The 22,620-nt window shown below is 43.5% G+C and overlaps 1 protein-coding gene across 1 annotated transcript in view; it reads left to right on the top strand.

Annotated features, from left to right (window-relative positions):
* The window catches only part of PCLO (piccolo presynaptic cytomatrix protein), a 351,707-nt gene that overhangs the window by 214,459 nt on the left and 114,628 nt on the right, over positions 1-22,620 (top strand). The window contains exons 12-13 of the mRNA XM_029615912.1: positions 6,163-6,234; positions 17,042-17,222. Of these exons, the coding sequence (XP_029471772.1) occupies positions 6,163-6,234; positions 17,042-17,222 (253 nt within the window). The remainder of the gene's footprint in view (positions 1-6,162; positions 6,235-17,041; positions 17,223-22,620) is intronic.

Raw genomic sequence — 22,620 nt, 5'->3', positions numbered from 1 at the left:
GGCGGCATCTGCACGGGGGCCTAATTTTGTAGACGTACGCGTGGCAATGAGATGGGGCCTTCCCCCGTTCCCTCCCAGTCCGCTCCAATTTGGGAGCGGACTGAGAGGGAACTTCCTTACCCCCCTACCTAAATCCTCTCCCTTTTCCCCTCTCCTGCCTACCCCCTAAACCCTACCTTTTTAGGGGTTTTTCTTTGTTTTTCAAGTTACTTCAGCTCCTGAGCTGAAGTAATTTACGCGTGCCGGCCAACTGCCAGTACGCTCATCCCTGAGACAGCGGCTAATGCCCGCTGTCCTGGCTGGCCTCCATCACGCCCTGCTCCACCCCTCCCTGCCCAGAACATGCCCCTGGACTGCCCCATTTTCAGGACCCAGTAATTATGCACGTATTGTCACTTACACGCGTGGCCGGGCCCTGCACACACTGTGTGCATTTTGAAAAGGGCCCGGCCACACGTGTAAGTGACAGTATTTATGCGCATGGCCCATTTAAAATTTGTAAACTACTAAATCAACTCAGAGGAACACGGCAAAATATTATGCCCACAATTTATTGTTCAAATCATTTTTTACTAACGTATTACATCATCACCACTATACGACCACAATGCCTACTGATATCTAAAAACAAAAAACATACATGCATTACCCTTCATTCACACCACTCATGCCATCCATACCACGTATCTCTTAAAATATAACATACATTTCTCCTTACAGATACCCCCAATGAAATCTCACCACATATTAAAGACATACACTGAACATGATAACATTTTAGTTCACATACCCATTGTAATATATGATGGTCATGTACATTTGTAAATATCCAGTTAATCCTATCATTTAAACCATATACATAATCATATTTGCTGTATTCAATGATGTTTAATTATATAACCTCCTTAAACATGTATAATGTCTCTCCTGTAAATATCCAACGAGAGCCTCGTTTCACCCTCACAGTAGGGCTTCTTCAGGGAACTACAGATCTTGGATTAACTTTTCATCATAAGATAAATTTTCTCCGTGTCAATCATGGATCAGCAATAAGTTTTCATTATTATGCGGTTAACCTCTCATTGTGAATGTACAGGGCGTGGACCTTACCTCTCTGTATGCAACTCCAAACCACACCCTGATTGCATCATTTTCCCACATTATGTCTGAATATCGACTCCTGAGCTCACGTACACTTATATAAAGGAATGTACAGTGCGTGGACCTTACCTCTCTGTATGCAGCTCCAAACCACACCCTGATTGCTTTGTTTTCCCACATTATGCCTGAATATCGACTCCTGAGCACACCTACACTGTAAATTATAGATAGTGGTAATGGACTCATGAATGATTCTTTAGTGAATTGGCAGCCAGTGTAGGTCTTTGAGGATGGGAGAAATGTGGTCTCTTCTCCTTGTGTTTGTCAGTATTCTGGCTGCCATGTTTTGGACCATCTGAAGAGGTTTGGTGTGAGATGAGGGGAGACCTAATAAGATAGAGTTACAGTAGTCTATCTTAGAGAAGATTATGGCTTGCAGAACCAGTCTGTAATCTTGAAAGTGAAAGAGTGGTTTTATTCTTTTCAAGACATGTAGTTTGTGAAAACAGTCCTTAGTTGTTTGGTTGATAAATGATTTTAGATTTAGACGATTATCAATAATAACTCCTGAGTCTCTTGTTTGTGTGATGTGAAGGTTTGCTGGTGGATTCGTAGTGATATTACTATTTTCCGGGGAGATGAGGAGGAGTTCGCTCTTAGAAGAATTTAGTATTAAGTTTAAGCTAGTGAGGAGGCCATTGATTTCTTGAAGGCAGTTTTCCCAAAATTCAAGTGTTTTAGTGATGGATTCTTTAAGGGGGATCACGATCTGGACATCGTCTGCGTATAAGAAGTGTTTTAGGTTCAGTTTGGTTAACAGCTTGCATAGTGGAAGAAGATAAATGTTGAAGAGTGTGGGGGATAAGGAAGAACCCTGGGGAACTCCTAGGGAGGAGTGTTGACGGTGTGATTCTTTATTGTGAATTTTAACCTTGTAGCCTCTTTTATCAAGGAATGTTTTGAACCAGGTCAATGCAGTTCCTGTTATTCTGATGTTTGACAACTGGTTTAGGAGGATGGCGTGGTTAACTGTGTCAAATGCTGCCGAGAGGTCCAGGAGAATCAGTAGGAACGAGTGACCTTCATCGAGGCCCATGATGAGGTGGTCTGTCAGGGATATGAGCAGGGATTCTGTGCTTAAAGCTTTTCGGAATCCATATTGGGTAGGGAACAGAATTTTGTGGTCTTCGATGTAATCAGATAGTTGTGTATTGACTAATTTTTCCATGACCTTGGCTATAAAAGGAAGGTTGAAGATCGGGAGGAAGCTATTGGGATCTTTGGAATCCAGATTAGGAGTGTTGATTTGTGTTAAATTGGATACGTATGCAAAAACGGCTTTAGCGTCGTAGATGAGGTCATGGATCTTATGAGCATAGAAGTCCCTTTTTGATTTTAAGGTGGAGCTCTTGTAGTGGTGGAGAGCGAGCTTGTAGGCAGAGAGGGTGCTGGGGCAAGGTGCTTTACGCCATTTGCTCTCTTTATGTCGTAGACTCTGTTTGAGTTTTCGAAGTTCGTTAGTGAACCATGGTTGTCTTTTGGATGAGTTGGGGTTGAATTTTTTTGTTAACAGAGGACATAGTTTGTTTGCTACAGCCTCTGTTATATTAGTCCAGGACTGGAGGACTGAATTGGGAGTGGAGACATCTAAGCGTGGGAGTTCTAGGGCCATCTGTTTGCTGAGGTTGACGGAGGAGCAGGATTTTCTGTAGAGAAATTTAGGTTGAGGTATGTGAATGTTACTGATTTCCGCCAGCGTGAGGGTGGTGGAGATTAATGCGTGGTCTGACCACGCATAAAAAGAATGTACAGTACATGGACCTTACCTCTCTGTATGTAACTCCAAACCACATCCTGATTGCATCGTTTTCCCACATTATGTCTGAATATCGACTCCTGTGCACACGTACACTTATATAAAAGAATGTACAGTACATGGACCTTACCTCTCTGTATGTAACTCCAAACCACATCCTGATTGCATCGTTTACCCACATTATGTCTGAATATCGACTCCTGAGCTCACGTACACTTATATAAAAGAATGTACAGGGCATGAACCTTACCTCTCTGTATGCAACTCCAAACCACACCCTGATTGCTTTGTTTTCCTACATTATGTTTTAATATTGACTCCTGTGCACACGTACACTTATATAAAAGAATGTACAGTGCTTGGACCTTATCTCTAATTTTGCAGTTCCCAACCACACCCTGACTGAGTTCTTCTGCACATTGTGTGTGAGTATTGGCTTCCGTTCACATGTATGTAGCTCTCAGATACACCCTGATATCTACAGATTGTGAAAGTACCTACAAAGGCTGATGTAGGTGGGTTAACCCCCCTTGTTTTATTCTCTTAAAAGGTGTGCAAGTCTTTGAAAATTTGCCCGTAAGGTAAACTTTGTACCTTTCATACCCTTAAGATGACACCACTGAGAGCCATTTTCAATATTTGTGTTAACTCAACCTTTTCTACGCCTGCCTTCATAAAGCTGTCGTAAAATGTAATTCACATAAAGAAGAAATACTGCAGGCTACTGGCACTGTTCTTGCCTTCTGGGTCTTTGTCCTTTCTAATCTTGCCAAGCCAGTGCTCTGCCTCCCCAAACAGACTGCTCAAATGATTTCAGAACCATGTTTGATGGTTCAAGCAGACTTTTATCGTATGATTTAAATGTTTGAAACATTAAAAATGTATATTTCAGACTGGTGCATGGACTTGGCTAATCATTACCATTAAAATTATATGAGAGCAAGAGAGAGAGAGGATGAAAGAAGTAGATGTGTAGCACTACAATTTATATCAGCAAAGAAAATTAATAATTCACACATAGGTTTAAATACCAGACTCGTTCTATTAAAGAGGAAGAGTAGATGCCGACCAGACAAGTCGGATATGCCATAAACATTCAGCCCCAGAATGTGCCAGAAATTAGATCAGCTGTTTGGGATCTGCCGGGTACTTGTGATGCGGGCTGGCCACTGTGAGAGACAGGATGCTGTGACCCAGCCTGGCACTTCTTATGTTCTTATGAATGTCCTGATGAGAAACAGCAGACCGTTTGCTGTCCATTGGTAGAGTGCCCAGCTGGAAGGGCAGAAGGTGTAAAATCTCTGGGAAGCAGAGTCATCACTATGCAGTAACTTGACTGATGGAAGGAGAGCAGCTGAAACATTTTAGGTAGTGCACGTAGAGAATGTAATATGTGTTATAACCTTACTCTCTCAAGACTGCTGCATGCCACCTTCATTCTATTTAGGGTGAATATTGTAAATTGCATTTTTTATTAATTAGATACATAAGAATATTTGGTGAATTATCATCCGTGGGATATTTGTTTTACCTTTTTTTCTAAAAAGTATGTGTGGAAGGGAGGGTAGGGAGCAACAGTTCAGAAACTGAGACAGACATCTTGTAGGGATGATGGGGCTGGAAAGTCCTTCATCTTCCTCGAGCTGCAACGGTCCAGCCATGCTCTGGATTTTCCCCTGTCTAATCTAATACAGCAGTCTGAGTGATCATCAGAAGAACTAGGCCGGAGCCAGCTCAACGTCCGCCATCACAAAAAGACCCAAAGCTGGATGAGCTGCTGCCAGAACACGGAGTCTGTCGCATCCTGCACCTATATGCACTGATATGTTTTGTTCTCCAGCCCTGGGGTATATCTTTCTGTCAGGAAGCAGACTGGTTAAGAATAGACTTTATTACGTTTGGAAAATCAAGCACAAACAGATAAAAAGGAGCAAGTAACAAAAGCATGCATAGGTTTGGAAATGATTTCCAACATAAATGTATTTATTTACAGAATTTGAAAACTGCTTATAATGAGAAAATTCTGCTGAGCAGAGTACAAATTTGTAGGGGGGTGGTTGAGGGTGTTGGAAAAGGTTGTGTTTAGGGTGTGTATGTGTGTGTGTGCATGTGTCAGGTGGAGTTGTGGGTGGGTGTGAGGGTGATGTGTGTTTGGAAGTATGGGAGATGAATATGTGTTGATATGTGTTTTTTGTTGGTATGACTGTGTTTGTGAGGGTTGTGTGTGTTTGGGGGTTATTAGCACGTGGGGAATAGTTTGGGATGTGTGGGGGTATTGTGTGTGGCAGGGTACTGCAGGGTGTATGTTTTTTGGAGATATGGTTGCGTGTGTGTAGGTGGGGGCTATGATTATGGGGATACTGAAGGGATTTGGGGTATCATTGGGGGATCTGTGTCTGATTTGGGGTGCTGTTCACAGCATGTGTACTTTTACCGCTGAAAAAGAAAGCAGGGACGGTGAGACACAAGATGAAAGGTGGCACAGTGCATGTGTGGCTGTCATTCTGTTTCAAAGCACAGAAGATGGGGCCTCTTTCAGAATTGCCCCCCTAATTAATAAGAAGGCAGTGCAAACTAGCGTATCCGCCAGTTGCAGGTAACTGCACATAAAGCAATAGAGGACTGGCAGCCACTGGTTTCCTGTGGGCAGCTGTAACTGTTAATGGTCACTCCTCATTCATTAATGTGAAACAGAGTGCATGCAGGTATATATTCAGCTTTTCCTGGTACATGATACTGCACAGAAGCTTTAAACAGATTTTGTGGTCATACTGCATTTTAAAATATGTCTAAACAAACAACAGGCTGCCTATTTACTGTCATGTACTGAAGGGTCTTTTCCATTTTGTGTCCATGGGAAAAGTACTCGGTACATAGGGCCCTTAAAGAAGGAAGTATTTTGGGAAGAATATCTGCTGAATTGTCAGCTGCATACTGAGAACTTTTTTGTTTATTGCTCTGCTACTGAGTGGAAAATCAGAGACCTGCAAAGGCCTGACTGAGCACTATCAGGGGCTGAAGCAAGGCCATCCATCCTGATGCACAAGTTTAGCTTTGCCCAGAATGAATTTTCTCAAATCAAGGTTGATGCAGTGATAAAAAAAAAAAAAAAAAAAGGCTTTGCTGTCATATTGAAAAAGTACACACGGGTACAGCTGGAAGATAACAGATTAACCAATCATGTGGACATGACCAGAAGTATCAAATGAACATGGAGGCTAATTATGTTTTGATTTAAACTATAGCTGAAGAAGAAAACTCTGGAAGTTGCAGTCTGGGACTATGATAGATTCTCTTCCAATGACTTTCTTGGTGAAGTAAGTAACCCTTTCTGTCTTGCCTACAGTTTGCCATTCACATATTGTTAGTTTTCTATGAATAAAAAGGGTTTATCTTGGAATAACACTTGTAATATTTCATTGTACAACTTTATAACTGTTTTTATTATAAATTTGCTGCTGCTTCATAAATGGACCTCTGTGCAAGTAGGCCAGTACCCTAACCGCTGTTCAGCAGCGCAGCTAGAAGATGTGTGTACTTGTCAGGGGGTAAAATCGCACGCCTTGTTACGCGTTTGCCTGCAGAGACTCCAAACACCGTGCAGAAGTGTGGTTTACGTGCAAATGCATGGGACTGCACCTGAGGAAAAATGCATTTTAATTATATTTCTTCTTTAATTCAATTTCTAAGGGATGATTTTTCATTGGAATAACACAATTATACCTTAAGTAAACTAAATCAATCATTAAATGACCAGAAATTCAGGGCAGATATGTTTTTTTTTAATGTGAGTGACTAGCAAGTTATATGGAGAGAGACTGGCTTGATTGCCACCAATAATGGACAGATGAAGACTTTATAACAGTATTATTTGGTTTCAGTAAATCCAAGTTCTCTGGTTCTGACATCCTATTTTTCATTGTGCCTTGCCTTCAGAGACTAGTGAAAGCAATAAATCAGTTCTTTACAAAAGCATACTTTCAGGATAAAGCTGTTTCAGCTTGCTATTCAATCTTATAGCTACTTCAGTGGTGGCTACTGCATTTTGCTGAATCCATTCCTTCTTGAGGTAATGGGATTTTTCCAAATTTCTTGGGAATCCAAGAAATATTAAGATATTCCAGAAAAGGGGCACTATATTCCTCTCAGAAAGTAGTATGTTAAAGATTATTACTCTCAGTCCCCTGATGCTGAAACCAAAAGCAAATTACTGGAAAAAGGAGGATCTGCTGGTAGTACAACATTGGCCTTCTAGCGGTCATAAGTGAGCCCAGCCTAGGGGTATGGTGATTTGCTGGATTTTAAATGCTGGTCCTGGAGTTAACCCGTTGAGATGGTACCATGGAACTACCCATTCTCTCTGTACAGTTTCAATACAAGAGGTCTCTGAACAACAGGGTCTCCTAGCCCAGTTTACAGTGGCATCTACAAATAAGTGGTTCCATAAGCGGTTATGCAAGGGCTTCTGGCTCATAGATATCCAAGTGCTGATTAACAAGGACTCCTTATTGCTATATACGAAGCCACCAACAAAGACCCTCAAAAAATATTATGCACCACTTGGTTCTATCGTGTGAGGGCTACACTGTAATAGAAGCTTATAATGGGAGATATGGTGCATACAAGTAGACAGGCGCATTAAAAGTTTCTCCGCTGTAGTAGACGTTTGTAAGGGGAGATACAGTGCATACAAGTGATCAGGCGCATTAAAAGCTCCTACACTGTAGTAGACATTTTTAAGGGAAGATACGGTATATATAACTGGACAGGCGCATTAAAAGCTCCTAACTGTAGTAGAAGTTTGTAAGGGGAGATACAGTGCATACAAGTGGACAGGCACATTAAAAGCTCCTAACTGTAGTAGAAGTTTGTAAGGGGAAATACAGTGCATACAAGTGGACAGACACACTGGAAGCTCCTACACTGTAGTAGAAGTTCGTAAGGGAAGATACAGTGCATACAAGTGGTCAGGCGCATTAAAAACTCCTGACTGTAGTAGAAGTTTGTAAGGGGAGATACAGTGAATACAAGTGGTCAAGCGCATTAAAAGCTCCTACACTGTAATAGAAGTTTGCAAGGGGAGATATGGTATATACAGGTGGACAGGTGCATTGGAAGCTTCCATACTGTAGTAGAAGTTTGTAAGGGGAGATATGGTATATACAAGTGGACAGGTGCATTGGAAGCTCCTACACTCTAATAGAAGTTTGCAAGGGGAGATATGGTATTATACAAGTAGACAGGCACATTGGAAGCTTTCACACTGTAGTAGAAATTTGTAAAGGGAGATACGGTGTATATTTATTTATTTATTTATTTTTAATTTTTATATACCGGAATTCCTGTATGCAATACAAATCAGTCCGGTTTACAAGAAACGAAAAGGTTGCCCTGGTCTGGTAGATTAGACTGGGGTTTTTTACATAGAACATAGAACAATAACAATCAACTATTGAACATTATTACAAGGAACAGTGAAGTAACAATAGTATTTAACAAACATATAATATTATTATAACATTATTCGTGTTCACATTTTACAAGGAACTTTGGTAGCGTAAATAGTCTGCAAGTAATCGGTTAAATAATATAATATGAAAAGTATGACTTAAATAAATAGATATTGTGAATAATCAAGTCCGTGTATGAAATTGAGTGTCAATGTGTTTGTGACACCTTGCAATGGTTGGATCTGAAAGACAGGAGGAGGTGCCTAGTTTCACTCTGGGAGTTGGAATGCTTGCCTGAAGAGCCAGGTTTTTAACCTTTTTTTGAACTCTGGTAGATTGGGTTCGAGTCTTATGTCTGGTGGAAGCGCATTCCATTGATGTGGTCCCGCAGTGGATAGTGCTCTTTTTCTTAACGTTGATTTGGCGGGAACTGCGACTAATGTGCCTTTGTAGGCACTTCTGATGGGTCTGGCCGATGATTGTAGGCGAAGTTGGGTTTGTAGAGATATAGGTGCGACGTTATGAATTGTTTTATGGATAATGGTTAAGGTTTTATATATGATTCTCTGTTTGATGGGTAGCCAGTGGAGGTAGCTCAAGATGGGGGTAATATGGTCTCTTCTATTAGTGTTAGTTAGGATTCTGGCTGCGGCGTTTTGTACCATCTGTAGGGGTTTGATGCTGTTGGAGGGGAGGCCCAGTTAGATTGAGTTGCAGTAATCAAGTTTCGAAAAAATAATGGATTGAAGAATGAGGCGAAAGTCATTGAGGTGAAGGAGTGGCTTTAGTTTCTTTAGGACCTGTAGTTTAAAGAAGCAGTCCTTGGTGGTTGTGTTTATGAATTTTTTAAGGTTAAGTTGATTGTCAAGCCAAGTACCTAAATTCCTGACGTCTGCAGAGAGCTCAATGTTTAAAGATGTGGTTTGTGCCAGACTAGGTGGGTGGTTGTTCGGGTTGTGTGAGATTAGTAGCAGCTCTGTTTTGCTGGAGTTTAGAATCAGGTTTAGGCTGGAGAGTAGTTGTTTAATTGGTTTAAGACAATTCTCCCAGTAGACGAAGGTTTTTTGAATTGATTCTGTGATGGGGATTAGGATCTGGATGTCGTCTGCATAGAGGTAATGAGTAAGCTTGAGTTGAGATAGCAAATGGCAGAGGGGGAGGAGGTAAATGTTGAACAGGGTAGGGGAGAGGGATGAACCTTGTGGTACGCCTTGGTCTGATAGGATGGGGTCAGATTCCTTGTTGTTGATTCTGACCTTGTAAAACCTGTTGGATAGGAACGATTTGAACCAACAGAGGGCTGTGCCTTTGATTCCTATGTTTGATAGTTGTTCTAGGAGTTGTGAGTGATTTACCGTGTCGAACGCTGAAGACAGGTCTAGTAGGACCAGTAAGAATGACTGTTTTTTCTCCAGGTTCAAAAGTAAATTATCAGTGAGGGAAAGCAGAAGGGACTCTGTGCTTCGAGATTTGCGAAAACCATATTGTGCCGGGGAAAGAATGTTGTGCTCCTCGAGGTATTCGGAAAGTTGTTTATTTACCGCTTTTTCCATCAGTTTGGAGATCAGGGGCAGGTTTGCAATGGGTCTGTAGTTGGCTGGGTCCATGGGTAACGCAGTTGGTTTTTTCAGTAGGGGTTTGAGGATTGCAAGTTTTAGCTGATTAGGAACTGTGCCCATGGCTAAGGAGGTATTGATGATTTCTGCAATAGGTTTTGCGACGGTGCTAGAGATGGCAGTGAGCAAATTAGTAGGGAGTGGGTCCGAGGGATGTGCCGATGGTTTAATTTTTTTAAGTAAGTTTTCAATCTCCATGGCTGATGTGGGCTCGAATGACTCTAGTCTAGAATTCAGAGTGAGTTGGTATGTGCTATGAGGTGTTGGAAGCGTTTGGTGAGTTGTAAGGGAGAGGGTGAGGTTTGAGATTTTTGTTTTGAAGTAGGTGGCTAGTTCGTTGGCCTTACTGAGCGCTAGGTGGTCTGGAATGGATGGTGGTGTTGGTTTGGTGAGTGATGAGACGTAGGAGAATAAAGCCTTCGAGTCGAAGATGAAGTTATGAATTCTTTTTGCATAGAAGTCCTTTTTTGTTTTGTGTATGGCGTTTCTGTAGGTGTTGAGGGTGGCTTTGTAGTCAAGTCTGGATGTGGGAGAAGGGTTGTTTCTCCAGCTTTGTTCTTTGTTTCGTAGTTTCTGTTTCAGGGTTTTGAGTTCTGGGGTGAACCATGGTTTTCTGTTGTCTCGTGTCGGTTGGATTTCTTTTGAGGAGGTTGGGCAGAGTTGATCAGCTATTTTGTTCGTGAGTTTGATCCATGAAGTGGTGGCTGTGTTGGCGTCTGAGAAGTCAATTTGTTTGAGGTCTTTGGAGCATTGTTTGTTGAGTAACTCCAGTGCGCATGGTTTCCTGAAATGAATGGTGGTTTTGGAGATGTTTGGAGGAGGTGTGTTTTTCATTTTGAGGGTTGTGTCTATAAGCTGGTGGTCTGACCATGGGATAGGCGTGCAGGTGGGATTTGTATGGATGGACCAGCTCTCGTTGATAAATATGAGGTCTAATGTATGACCTGCTTTGTGAGTGGGCCCGCTGATTATTTGTGTGAATCCAAGGTGACTGAGGGAGGTAAGGAAGGTTTCGCAGTTAGTGGATTGAGGGGTGGAGTCTACGTGAATGTTGAAGTCTCCCAGTATGATGGTTGGTTTGTCTGAATTTAGATGTTTGGCTATCATCTCTATTAGAGGGGAGGGGTTAGCCTCTAGCGTTCCTGGTGTGGCGTAGATGAGGAATATTTGTAGATGTTGAGATTTGAATATGGAGCATTCAAGTTTTGAGGTGGAGTATGATTGTTGTAGTGTTATACCCAATTGTTTTTTTTGCAGCAAGTAGAATTCCTCCTCCTTTCTTTTTCGGTCTAGGTATTGAGAAGAGGTCGAAGGATTGTGTAGGTAGTTGGTTTGTTAATGATATGTCCGTGGGTTTTAGCCATGTTTCCGTTATTGCACATATGTCAGGGTTGTTGTCAATTAGGTAATCATTTAGAAGGTGCATTTTTTTGGACAGTGACTGTGCATTGAATAAGGTTAAAGTGAATAATGAAAGGCCGAGGAGTTGTGTAATGGGAGATGTCATGATGTTGATGAGTCTTTGTTGTCTGGGTGTCTGAATGGGGTCTGGTGGAGAGTTATTTCTGGGTTTTCTCTTGAGTATGGGGATGGAATGGCTGTGTGTCATTATATGCTGGTTTGCTAGAGGTTATGAGTAGGGGTAGGTCTGTGACCGGATACGTGCGGAATCTGCTAGGATGGATGCTGGAACAGCTGGAGTGGATGCTGGAACTGCTGGAGTGGATGCTGGAACAGCTGGAGTGGATGCTGGAACTGCTGGGATGTATGCTGGAACAGCTGGAGTGGATGCTGGAACAGCTGGAGTGGATGCTGGAACTGCTGGAGTGGATGCTGGAACTGCTGGGATGTATGCTGGAACAGCTGGAGTGGATGCTGGAACAGCTGGAGTGGATGCTGGAACTGCTGGAGTGGATGCTGGAACTGCTGGGATGTGTGCTGGAACAGCTGGAGTGGATGCTGGAACAGCTGGAGTGGATGCTGGAACTGCTGGGATGGATGCTGGAACAGCTGGGATGTATGCTGGAACAGCTGGAGTGGATGCTGGAACTGCTGGAGTGGATGCTGGAACTGCTGGGATGGATGCTGGAACTGCTGGAGTGGATGCTGGAACAGCTGGAGTGGATGCTGGAACTGCTGGAGTGGATGCTGGAACTGCTGGGATGGATGCTGGAACTGCTGGAGTGGATGCTGGGATGGATGCTGGAACAGCTGGAGTGGATGCTGGAACTGCTGGAGTGGATGCTGGAACTGCTGGGATGGATGCTGGAACTGCTGGAGTGGATGCTGGAACTGCTGGAGTGGATGCTGGGATGGATGCTGGAACAGCTGGAGTGGATGCTGGAACTGCTGGAGTGGATGCTGGAACTGCTGGGATGGATGCTGGAACTGCTGGAGTGGATGCTGGGATGGATGCTGGAACAGCTGGAGTGGATGCTGGAACTGCTGGAGTGGATGCTGGAACTGCTGGGATGGATGCTGGAACTGCTGGAGTGGATGCTGGAACTGCTGGGATGGATGCTGGAACTGCTGGAGTGGATGCTGGAACTGCTGGAGTGGATTCTGTGAGGGCTAGTTAGACATTTGATTTTAGTTGATGGACGCTGGCGAGATTGTGAAGGGTGTGTTGTATTGTGGCTGGAAAGGATTGGTTTAGGTGTTTGAAAGTGGTCGGTGCGTTATGGCTTTATCCGGTCAGAAAACTCCGTTTGTCCATGGCTGATTGGCATTTGTTTGTGCTGTAGTTTCGTCTGTGGGTAAGGTTCGTGGCTTTCTCGGGGCCGAGACAAAGGGGCGAGACAAAGGGGCAGGCCCCTTTGTCGTGCTCCTTAGGCGTGCGACGCCCGGCGTGCGACGCCAAGATGTCGCGGGTAATTTAAAGTCCTCCTGGCCCTGCTCTCATTGGCGGTGCTGCGCTACTTTTTAGTGGCTGCCGGCCGGGGGGAGGGCTGAAGGAGGAGCCCGTGGTCCGGGGACGGCGCCTCGTGGTCGGCGCGGGGGTCTGCCGGGGTGAGGGTGCGATTGAGGGCCTTACCCCGGTGGGTCTCGGCGCCGGCTGCGCAGGCCTCGCATGGTCCCGTCCCGCTGAAGAAATCGCTGAAGAGCGATAGAAGTGGACAGGCACATTAGAAGTTCATAAACTGTAATAGAAGTTTGTAAGGGGAGATACGGTGTATACAATTGGGGAAGCACATTGGAAGCTCCTACATTGTAATAGAAGTTTGTAAGGGGAGATACGGTGTATACAATTGGGGAGGCACATTGGAAGCTCCTACATTGTAATAGAAGTTTGTAAGGGGAGATACGGTGTATACAATTGGGGAGGCACATTGGAAGCTCCTACATTGTAATAGAAGTTTGTAAGGGGAGATACGGTGTATACAATTGGGGAAGCACATTGGAAGCTCCTACATTGTAATAGAAGTTTGTAAGGGGAGATACGGTGTATACAGACAGACAGGTGCATTGGAAGCTCCTACACTATAACAGAAGTTTGTAAGGGGAGATACGGTGTATACAATTGGGGAGGCACATTGGAAGCTCCTACATTGTAATAGAAGTTTGTAAGGGGAGATACGGTGTATACAATTGGGGAAGCACATTGGAAGCTCCTACATTGTAATAGAAGTTTGTAAGGGGAGATACGGTGTATACAATTGGGGAGGCACATTGGAAGCTCCTACATTGTAATAGAAGTTTGTAAGGGGAGATACGGTGTATACAGACAGACAGGTGCATTGGAAGCTCCTACACTGTAATAGAAGTTAGTAAGGGACCAGTGCATGTATGGAGTTGAATCTTAATTCTCCACTGGTAAGGGGAAATATCAGCACTTCCCCCTCCATTGAACTCCCACCATCCACATCCTTAAGTACTGGCATGGATAGTATACTAGCAGGAAACTACAAGGGCCACTGCAAGTCATGACTCAACTCTTAAGTTTACTGAATTTTTCTGGACTGTCCAGACAATTAATGTATTAGCTGAAGCATTAAAGGCTGGATTCTAAGAGTTTATTAATGGAGTACACAGTCAAGACTCCTTGAGCAATCATCATCAATGCATTTTTACTCCAATTTAAGGGAATACAGTCCCTTAGTAATCCTTTGAAAGGCACTGTGATTTCCTCCTCCACTAGCCTTTATTATAACCCCTCTTTTGGAATGTTAAGAGTGCTTCCATTTTCCCTAAGGTACCCAGGTATCCTTTCCTCCTCCTTTCAGGTATTTCATTCTCCATTCAAAACAATTCCAAATGGAACCACTGAAATCACCCTCTCAGCTTCTTGCTTCTTATAACCCCAAAAATCACAACCTGGGGGCATCTGTATTATATCTCTTGAATTGACTCATACTTCCTTCTGAGCTGTGTACTTCACAGGTCTTCTCAGTTTTTTCATGGAGTACTCCTCGCCTAGGACCGACCTTGGCCCTCCAACTCCAGGCCTACTTCCCAATGATAGAAATTGCCCCTCCTCTAGGCTCTTCTTCTGCTGTCCTTCAGGAGGAGAATACATTGCTCTCTTCTATCTCTGGCTTAGGCCTTCCCCCTTGAGGGCCCTCTCCATACTAAAAGAGTCCCCAGGCCTCCACCAGCCCTTGGGATACATCCTGAAGGTCCCTCACACTCAGATTTCAACCTCAGAAAGGGCAAAGTCCTGCCAAGTCCTCCCAGTTTTATACCTTTCTCAGAAAGCTTTCATCCAGTTAGACCATCCCATAGGTTTTGAGGACCAACACACCGCCATATATCCACAACATTAAAGCATCATATAGACCTTCCTGACAATAAATGGCATCCTGAGGAAATTCAGTGCTATTACAAACTCAAACAGTTAAAGTATTTTAGATAAAATGTAATCAATGAGAATCCCAGGTTCTCCCCCTCTCAAAATATCTTGTATGACTGGAACTGAAAGAAGCACAAATGTGATGATCTCCCCTCACTAGAATCCCTATTCCCAACTTAAATGTAAAAAGTTATCCCCTCAGCACGAGATTCTTGCTGGCCGTGAGTGGGAATTGGTGAGGTTGTCCAGTGCTGCTCAGAACTGCCTGTGGATCAGCGCAGATTGACACCGAATCTCCCTCCTTCTGCTGTGCCTGATGCATGGATGCACCCTACAGTTCTTCCTTCTTGTCGTCTGCATAGAGCCGCTGATGAGGACACGTTGCATTAGGAGCGGAGTTCAACCATCGTGTTAGCTGAATATAATTCATCATGTATTTCCTTGTGAAGTGCAGAGTATGATTGCCCAGGGAAAGAATTGCATAGTTAGAAGGGTTATAGCCTTCTCTGACTGCTTGTTTTGGAAATCATGTGATACTTAGCATATAAATAACTTGTACTCATTTGCAAGTAGATTATATTTTCTATGTGAAATTTAGAAAAGAAGTGGCTTGAATACCATACATGCAGAGTGGTTTTGTTTAGAATAAATCATTTGCCACACTGCCTGAAGAAGGATCCCGTGGTTATTGATGTTTTGTACCATCAGATCATTAAAATAGATAAATATCTCCCGAGAGTCCCGCTTTTGGTGGTGGTGGTTCTGATTTTGTTACTGTGGGTCCCATCCATCCCATTTACTTTTATTACAGTCCAGGTTTCCCTCCTGTGCCCCCTTACTGTTTCTCCTGATGACCCTGCAGACTGCAAATGATGAATGCCGTGGCAGTAACATGTCATGAGTGATTTGTACTGAGCGGCAGCAGCACGGGTTTGGAGGACTGAGTTTGAGCATCACAAGGACAAGACCAGTAATTTGGCTGAAGGATATGGTAGAAGCCGAAAATATAGAGCATAATGGCAGATAAAGACCATCTGGCTCATGCAGTCTGCCCATCCGCAACTCCTGCTTCACTTTATATTCCCCTCCCATCCCGCAGAGATGCTCTGCACCTGTCCCATGCTCCCTTGAATTCGGATACCGTCCTTGTCTCCACCACCTCCTCAGGAGGCTCTTCTACGCATCCACCCTCTCTGTAAAGAAATAATTCCTAGATCACTCCTCTGCGTCCTCAGTTTCATCCATGAACCCTCGTACCAGATATCCAGAGTAACTTGGGGAAGGAGAGACTGAGTCACCCAGAGGGGAAAGTGATATCCACTGAGCACATTACACAAAGCAGGATGGCCATGGCAGTCCCGCACGGACTAAGCTCATTTTCATCCTCTCACACTTTCCCACTGAACATTTGGCAACTGCATACTTTGCACCACCAATTATGCAGATTTGATTATGCGCATAATTCCCCCCCCCCCCCCCTGCTCCTTCCTTTTTCTTGGTGGATAAGATTGCGTGCTGTAAATGCACGTGCGTACATTTACCCAAACAGCAGGGGTGGGGGAGGGTGAAGGGGCACGTATCAGGCCATGCTTTTCCATGGATGGGTAAACACGGGTTTTTCTGTGGAAAAATGTTTGATTATTCCCCCCCAAAATGATTGATATCACAGACCTGCTAGATGTCAGGATCTGAGACAGGCAACAAACGCCAAGGGTGGCTCCATTACAGATTTTAATATGAAATAAACTGGGAGGGAACAAATAAAACAGACAAGCAGGCTTCCTTACCAGGCAAGTGAAGTAACTCGATAAACTCCTACACTGGCTAACCCTTAAAACTGGTGTGTTAGAAGGGAGGAGCTACATTCCAGGCAACCACACCTGCACAATAACTCTACTTCCGATGCTCTTATTTCCACCATCAGCATAGCTCAACCAGGAGAGCTCCAGCGATGATGATTCAACACCCCTGGTGCCTTACACTAGGATTCAGTGGATCTCTGAAGCTGGTCATTTGTCCCAGATTTTCAGGATAACATCTCTCATTCAGGGTCTGCTAAGTTGAGAAGTATGAAACTAATATTCAGCTTCAGTCTCACATGCTTGTTGTTTGGACCTATAGTAATTTCAAAACTGCTTCTCCAAACTATGCCTAATGGAAGATCGTATGTGAAAAGATAATCCTTTGTCATTACTGGCAAACAAATGGCATTAGAATATCTCCTGTAACAGGTATGGGTTATAGAATATTGATGTATTTTACTTTGTAGGTGCTGATTGATTTATCTAACACTTCTCATCTTGACAATGCCCCTCGGTGGTACCCACTGAAAGAACAGAGTGACAACGTTGACCATGCAAAGTCTCACTCAGGGCAAAGTAGCCAACAGACTCCAAAGCCATCAGTCATCAAAAGCAGAAGTCACGGCATCTTCCCGGACCCTTCCAAAGGTACAAAGATGGGCTTAAGTTTATCTGTGCTGCAACACTCTCTAGATACAAAAACTTCCTTTTCCAGCTGTTTGCTCATGTTTGCAGAAGAGGCCTATGAGGTCTTAAAGGCTCATGTACTACAACAGTTTTTGTTATTGGTCCTGTTATTGGCAACTAGTGATGTGCAAAGCCTGAACCTTTTGGTTCGGGCTTCGTTTTTGGCCCACCATGGGAAATATCGTATTTCTCGCAGTTCAGGCCTTTGAAATTTGGGGAGACCCAAATTTCGGGTTAGTGCGCACTAACTCCCTGTTAGTGCACGCTAACATTTTTACGTTAGTGCACACTAACGGGACTTAGCGCGCACTAACCCCAAAATGAATTTTTCACAAAATTGCAACAGCCAATAACAATGCAGCCTACTCCTTCCATCCTTTCCCTTCCAAGTAGCACAAAGAAACCCTAGCACCTTGGCCCTGTTAATAATGTCTGAAATATTCTGCAAAGTCCAACATGAATTCTGATGAGTAAGTATAATGTGGCTCCATGAATTTCAGGCAAAAATACTTTTTTGTGAAATCTTTCATGCCCTATGGAAAATCTTGATTCTCTGTAGTTGCTGACTCCGGATCACAGGGGGACATGTGCAGTCAGTTAAGTATATTAACTGAACATCATGGGTCAGTTTTCAGAATCACTGAGTGGATTAGATATCCTGCTAATTTAACCTGTTATTTTTAAGCAAATTTTCAACCAAACCTAACTGACTAGGTTTTTAGTTAAAATGATATAGGATAACTATTTCTGCCATTAGGGTTTGCCTGACTAAAATTGGCACTAACTGCTAGGGATGTGAATCGTTTTAGGACGATTAAAATTATCGTCCGATAATTTTAATATCGTCTTAAACCGTTATGGAACACAATACAATACAGATTCTAACGATTTATCGTTATAAATCGTTATAATCGTGAGCCGGCACACTAAAACCCCCTAAAACCCACCCCCGACCCTTTAAATTAAATCCCCCACCCTCCCGAACCCCCCCCCAAATAACTTAAATAACCTGCGGGTCCAGCGGCGGTCCGGAACGGCAGCGGTCCGGAACGGGCTCCTGCTCTGAATCTTGTCGTCTTCAGCCGGCGCCATTTTCCAAAATGGCGCCGAAAAATGGCGGCGGCCATAGACGAAAAAGATTGGACGGCAGGAGGTCCTTCCGGACCCCCGCTGGACTTTTGGCAAGTCTCGTGGGGGTCAGGAGGCCCCCCACAAGCTGGCCAAAAGTTCCTGGAGGTCCAGCGGGGGTCAGGGAGCGATTTCCCGCCGCGAATCGTTTTCGTACGGAAAATGGCGCCGGCCATACGCGTATGGCCGGCGCCATTTTCCGTACGGAAAATGGCGCCGGCAGGAGATCGACTGCAGGAGGTCGTTCAGCGAGGCGCCGGAACCCTCGCTGAACGACCTCCTGCAGTCGATCTCCTGCCGGCGCCATTTTCCGTACGAAAACGATTCGCGGCGGGAAATCGCTCCCTGACCCCCGCTGGACCTCCAGGAACTTTTGGCCAGCTTGTGGGGGGCCTCCTGACCCCCACGAGACTTGCCAAAAGTCCAGCGGGGGTCCGGAAGGACCTCCTGCCGTCCAATCTTTTTCGTCTATGGCCGCCGCCATTTTTCGGCGCCATTTTGGAAAATGGCGCCGGCTGAAGACGACAAGATTCAGAGCAGGAGCCCGTTCCGGACCGCTGCCGTTCCGGACCGCCGCTGGACCCGCAGGTTATTTAAGTTATTTGGGGGGGGGTTCGGGAGGGTGGGGGATTTAATTTAAAGGGTCGGGGGTGGGTTTTAGGGGGTTTTAATGTGCCGGTTTTTCGATTTTTCGATTTTTCGATTTTTAACGATTTTTAACGATTTTTCACGATATTTTACCCCCCCAAACGGCAACAATACGATTCCCTCCCCCTCCCAGCCGAAATCGATCGTTAAGACGATCGAGGACACGATTCACATCCCTACTAACTGCCTAAGGGGGTCATTTTCAAAAGCGATCGTACGTGAAAAGTCCCTTTTCGTATGCGATCACTAAATGGGGGCGGAATCAGGGCAGAGTCGGCCCCGGACGAGGAGGAGATGGGGCGGCACCAGGGTCGACTCTGCAGAGACATCGCTGGCGGCGAAAGATAAGGACCCTTATTGCCTCCAGTTTTGTGCCGAATAACTACACCTTTTATGGTGTAGTTATTCGGTACGAAAGCCCCCCACCCCCATTACCGCTGGATTCTCTAAGGTCTGCAACCTTAGAGAATCCAGGCCTAAGTCATAAGCATGCACTGGAACACTCCTGGAGTTGCTCCTTTTTTCCTAATCAAATTTGACTGCCTTGCAAATAGGTTACATTTATCCAGTCAGGGGAAAATGTTAAAGAGCTGAGTTTTATCCAGCTAACTCCCAAAGTTAGCTAGCTAAAACTGGAAATTTGAGCTCTTTGCTTCTCTTTAATGTAAGCTAAATGTGTTGCTTTTATTGATGGATTGAGAGGGAAAGGGAAGGAAAACACTAAACCATATAGACAACTTCATTACATGGCTCAAAACCTGGTGCAAAGGAGGAGTATTTGGATATATTGAGGGCTGAGGCGTGTATGGCATAATAAAAGACTGTACAGCCATTTAAGGAATGGGGGTGGTAGAAGGAAGTCAGTGGGGAAAAGTGGCATGAGCAGGTCATGCCACTTGTTTCTTGTTGGAAGTTTCCTTTACTCGGTGCCATCCAAGAGGAACGAGAAACTGCAAGCCTTTCCCTCTGAGATTCCTCACTTCTTGGCCAGCAATCTATAATGAGCTTCATTTCCTTGATTCATGCGATGGGAGAGCTAGATAGCTCCATTGCAATTCCTTATGAGGGAGCACAGAAATCACCAGGGGAGGAGAAATCTCTCTGCTCCATCCACAGCCAGAAGAGAGATGCAGCATTCATAGGTGGCTTAGCACAGCACTGGGAAATGATGTTATTGGAGCAGTCATGTGGGAGGGAGCCATGGATGGGTTGGCGTCTGATTTCAATCCCTCTTCATTGCCGACTTTGGGGCCCAGAGATGTGTGCTTGACCCAGCAGCAATAAATCTTTCTTCAGTTGACGGTTCCATCAATGTGGCTGAAGCTGTTCCTTCTCCGCTGAGTTTCTTGCGGCCTGTATGGTCTGAATCCCCTGTTGAGTCCTTTATTAGGTTTGTCAAGTCGGCAGTGGTAACATTGGAATCCCTCTGGGACATGATGACTAGTTTTGGGAGGTCACTGTCTGAATGTTAGAATAAGACTCAGGGCTTGTCTGAAAAGATTGAACCTTTAATTTTGGAGCATGATGGGCAAGTAAAAGACTTGAAAGATTCAACCTTTAGAAAGCAAAGTTAAGAAATATTCAGGTGCTTAATGCAACTATGATACAAGAGCGAGTTGCTCATTCCAGAAGAGTTTAATTCCTTGAAAATCGAACGAGACATCTGAACTTACATTTGTTAAACTTTCCCTTTTGTGACTCTTAAAGAATACATAATGGAAGTTCTATATATGGCAGAGGACACTATTCCTCCCTTTAATAAAGTTTTTTCTTAACTTCAATATTACATTTACAAACTCAACAAGCTCAGGTTTCTCCATCGCCTTTTCAGATTGTTAGTTTCTGACTTTACTACTTTGTTGGTTCCCTTTGTTAAGCTCTGCTATGAAGTTATATTTTAGAAATATGAATGTATATTTCTGGGGACAGGCAAACAGAATTTATTCTCAACTGATTAGAGTAACTCATGAAAGGAAGAAAGGGTTCTTAGGTTGTAGGCAGGAGCTTTGTGCTTTAGGTTCTTCTTTTGTAAGATATCCTTGCAAATCTGTGATTAATTATAATAGAGAATGTTATGGGGGTTTTTTTGTCCCAGAACAGTTGAGAGATTTTATTGACTGAAAAGCTGACAACTTTTGTTGTCAACTCCCAGTTAAGGGTCAATTAGTAAGTCTTGTAAGTGCAGGAATCTGTTAATGTTTATTAAGATTTATAAATCACCTGCACACAGTCTATGTACAATTTTAACACCATAAAAAATAAAACATGCAAACATCTCTGTAGCAAGGCCGAAATTGTGGAATTCAATACCTTACGAATTGAGGTCATTTAAGAAAGAACTTAAAATTTGTCTCTTCCAGGTGGCTTAAGATAGCAGCAATCAGACACAATAACAGGACTAGCAGCTTATTAACTATTAGAGAGCGAAACGACAAGTTGCAACATATTAGATTGTTTTACGAAGATACAATGATTTGATGTATTTTATATTATGGTTTTTTTTAGTCAGCATGACTATGATGATGTATTTATTAATGCTGCTGTGAACCGTCACGACTGTATACAGAATAAATGAATCACCAAATATGAAGTTCTTAAATCCAAATATATCTTAGAAGAAACTTGACTGAACTCCAAAGTTAGACATTCTTAGATGGAAAAATCGGCATCTTGGAAAAGAATAGTTTTGAGTGCTGCTTTAAATGATTTGGTGCAATTCAGTAATCCTAATCCTTCTGGCAAAGAATTCCAAAAGTCAGGTGCTGCTTCAGAAACAAAGCAGTCTCTCATTTCAGTGAGCAACGTAGTCATACTGTGACTGTTTCTAGTGTTTTCTTTCTGTGAGTCTCCATTTTTCCTCTTCTTTTTCCCTATTTTATTGTGGGCGATTATATATGAGAGAAATTAATTGGTTGTTTTATTTCTTTGTAGCTTCTTATTAATTATGGTTTATGTTTCTTTCATTATGTTTCTCATTACAAAGTTACATAGAAACATAGAAACATAGAAATGTCGGCAGAAGAAGACCAAACGGCCCATCCAGTCTGCCCAGCAAGCTTCACATTTTTCTCTCATACTTATCTGTTTCTCTTAGCTCTTTGGTTCTATTTCCCTTCCACCCCCACCATTAATGTAGAGAGCAGTGATGGAGCTGCAACCAAGTGAAATATCAAGCTTGATTAGTTATGGGTATAACTTAATAAATATAATAAATATAATGTTTAAAAAAAAAGTTTTAAAAAGGAACTCAATGGAATTAAATGTCACTCCTCATACATAGAAATACAGGAAGTGAGTGGAAAAAAAGAACAAAAGTATTCCAGTATTAAGCAGAAGGGAAGAAAAGGGTCCCAGGAACAACAGAAAAGCTGGAAAGCTATGTGGACAGATTCTCGTGGTCTGAGCAACAGACTTGCAGGTCCTAGTGGTGGAGGTGGACATGGATATTTTGGAGAGGTGGTTTGCTGAGTCTCATGAATGGAATACTCCATCCCGGGCTGTAACCTGTTGAGGAAGGATAGAAAGAACAGAAAAGGAGGAAGAGCAAGACTTTATGTCAAAAAATGGTAACTGAAATGCAGTG

The sequence above is a fragment of the Rhinatrema bivittatum genome, chromosome 9 (genome assembly GCF_901001135.1).
Source record: "Rhinatrema bivittatum chromosome 9, aRhiBiv1.1, whole genome shotgun sequence".
NCBI classification, from domain to species: domain Eukaryota; kingdom Metazoa; phylum Chordata; class Amphibia; order Gymnophiona; family Rhinatrematidae; genus Rhinatrema; species Rhinatrema bivittatum.
Note: the sequence above shows the minus strand (reverse complement) of the source record. Positions and strands in the feature narration are given on the sequence as shown.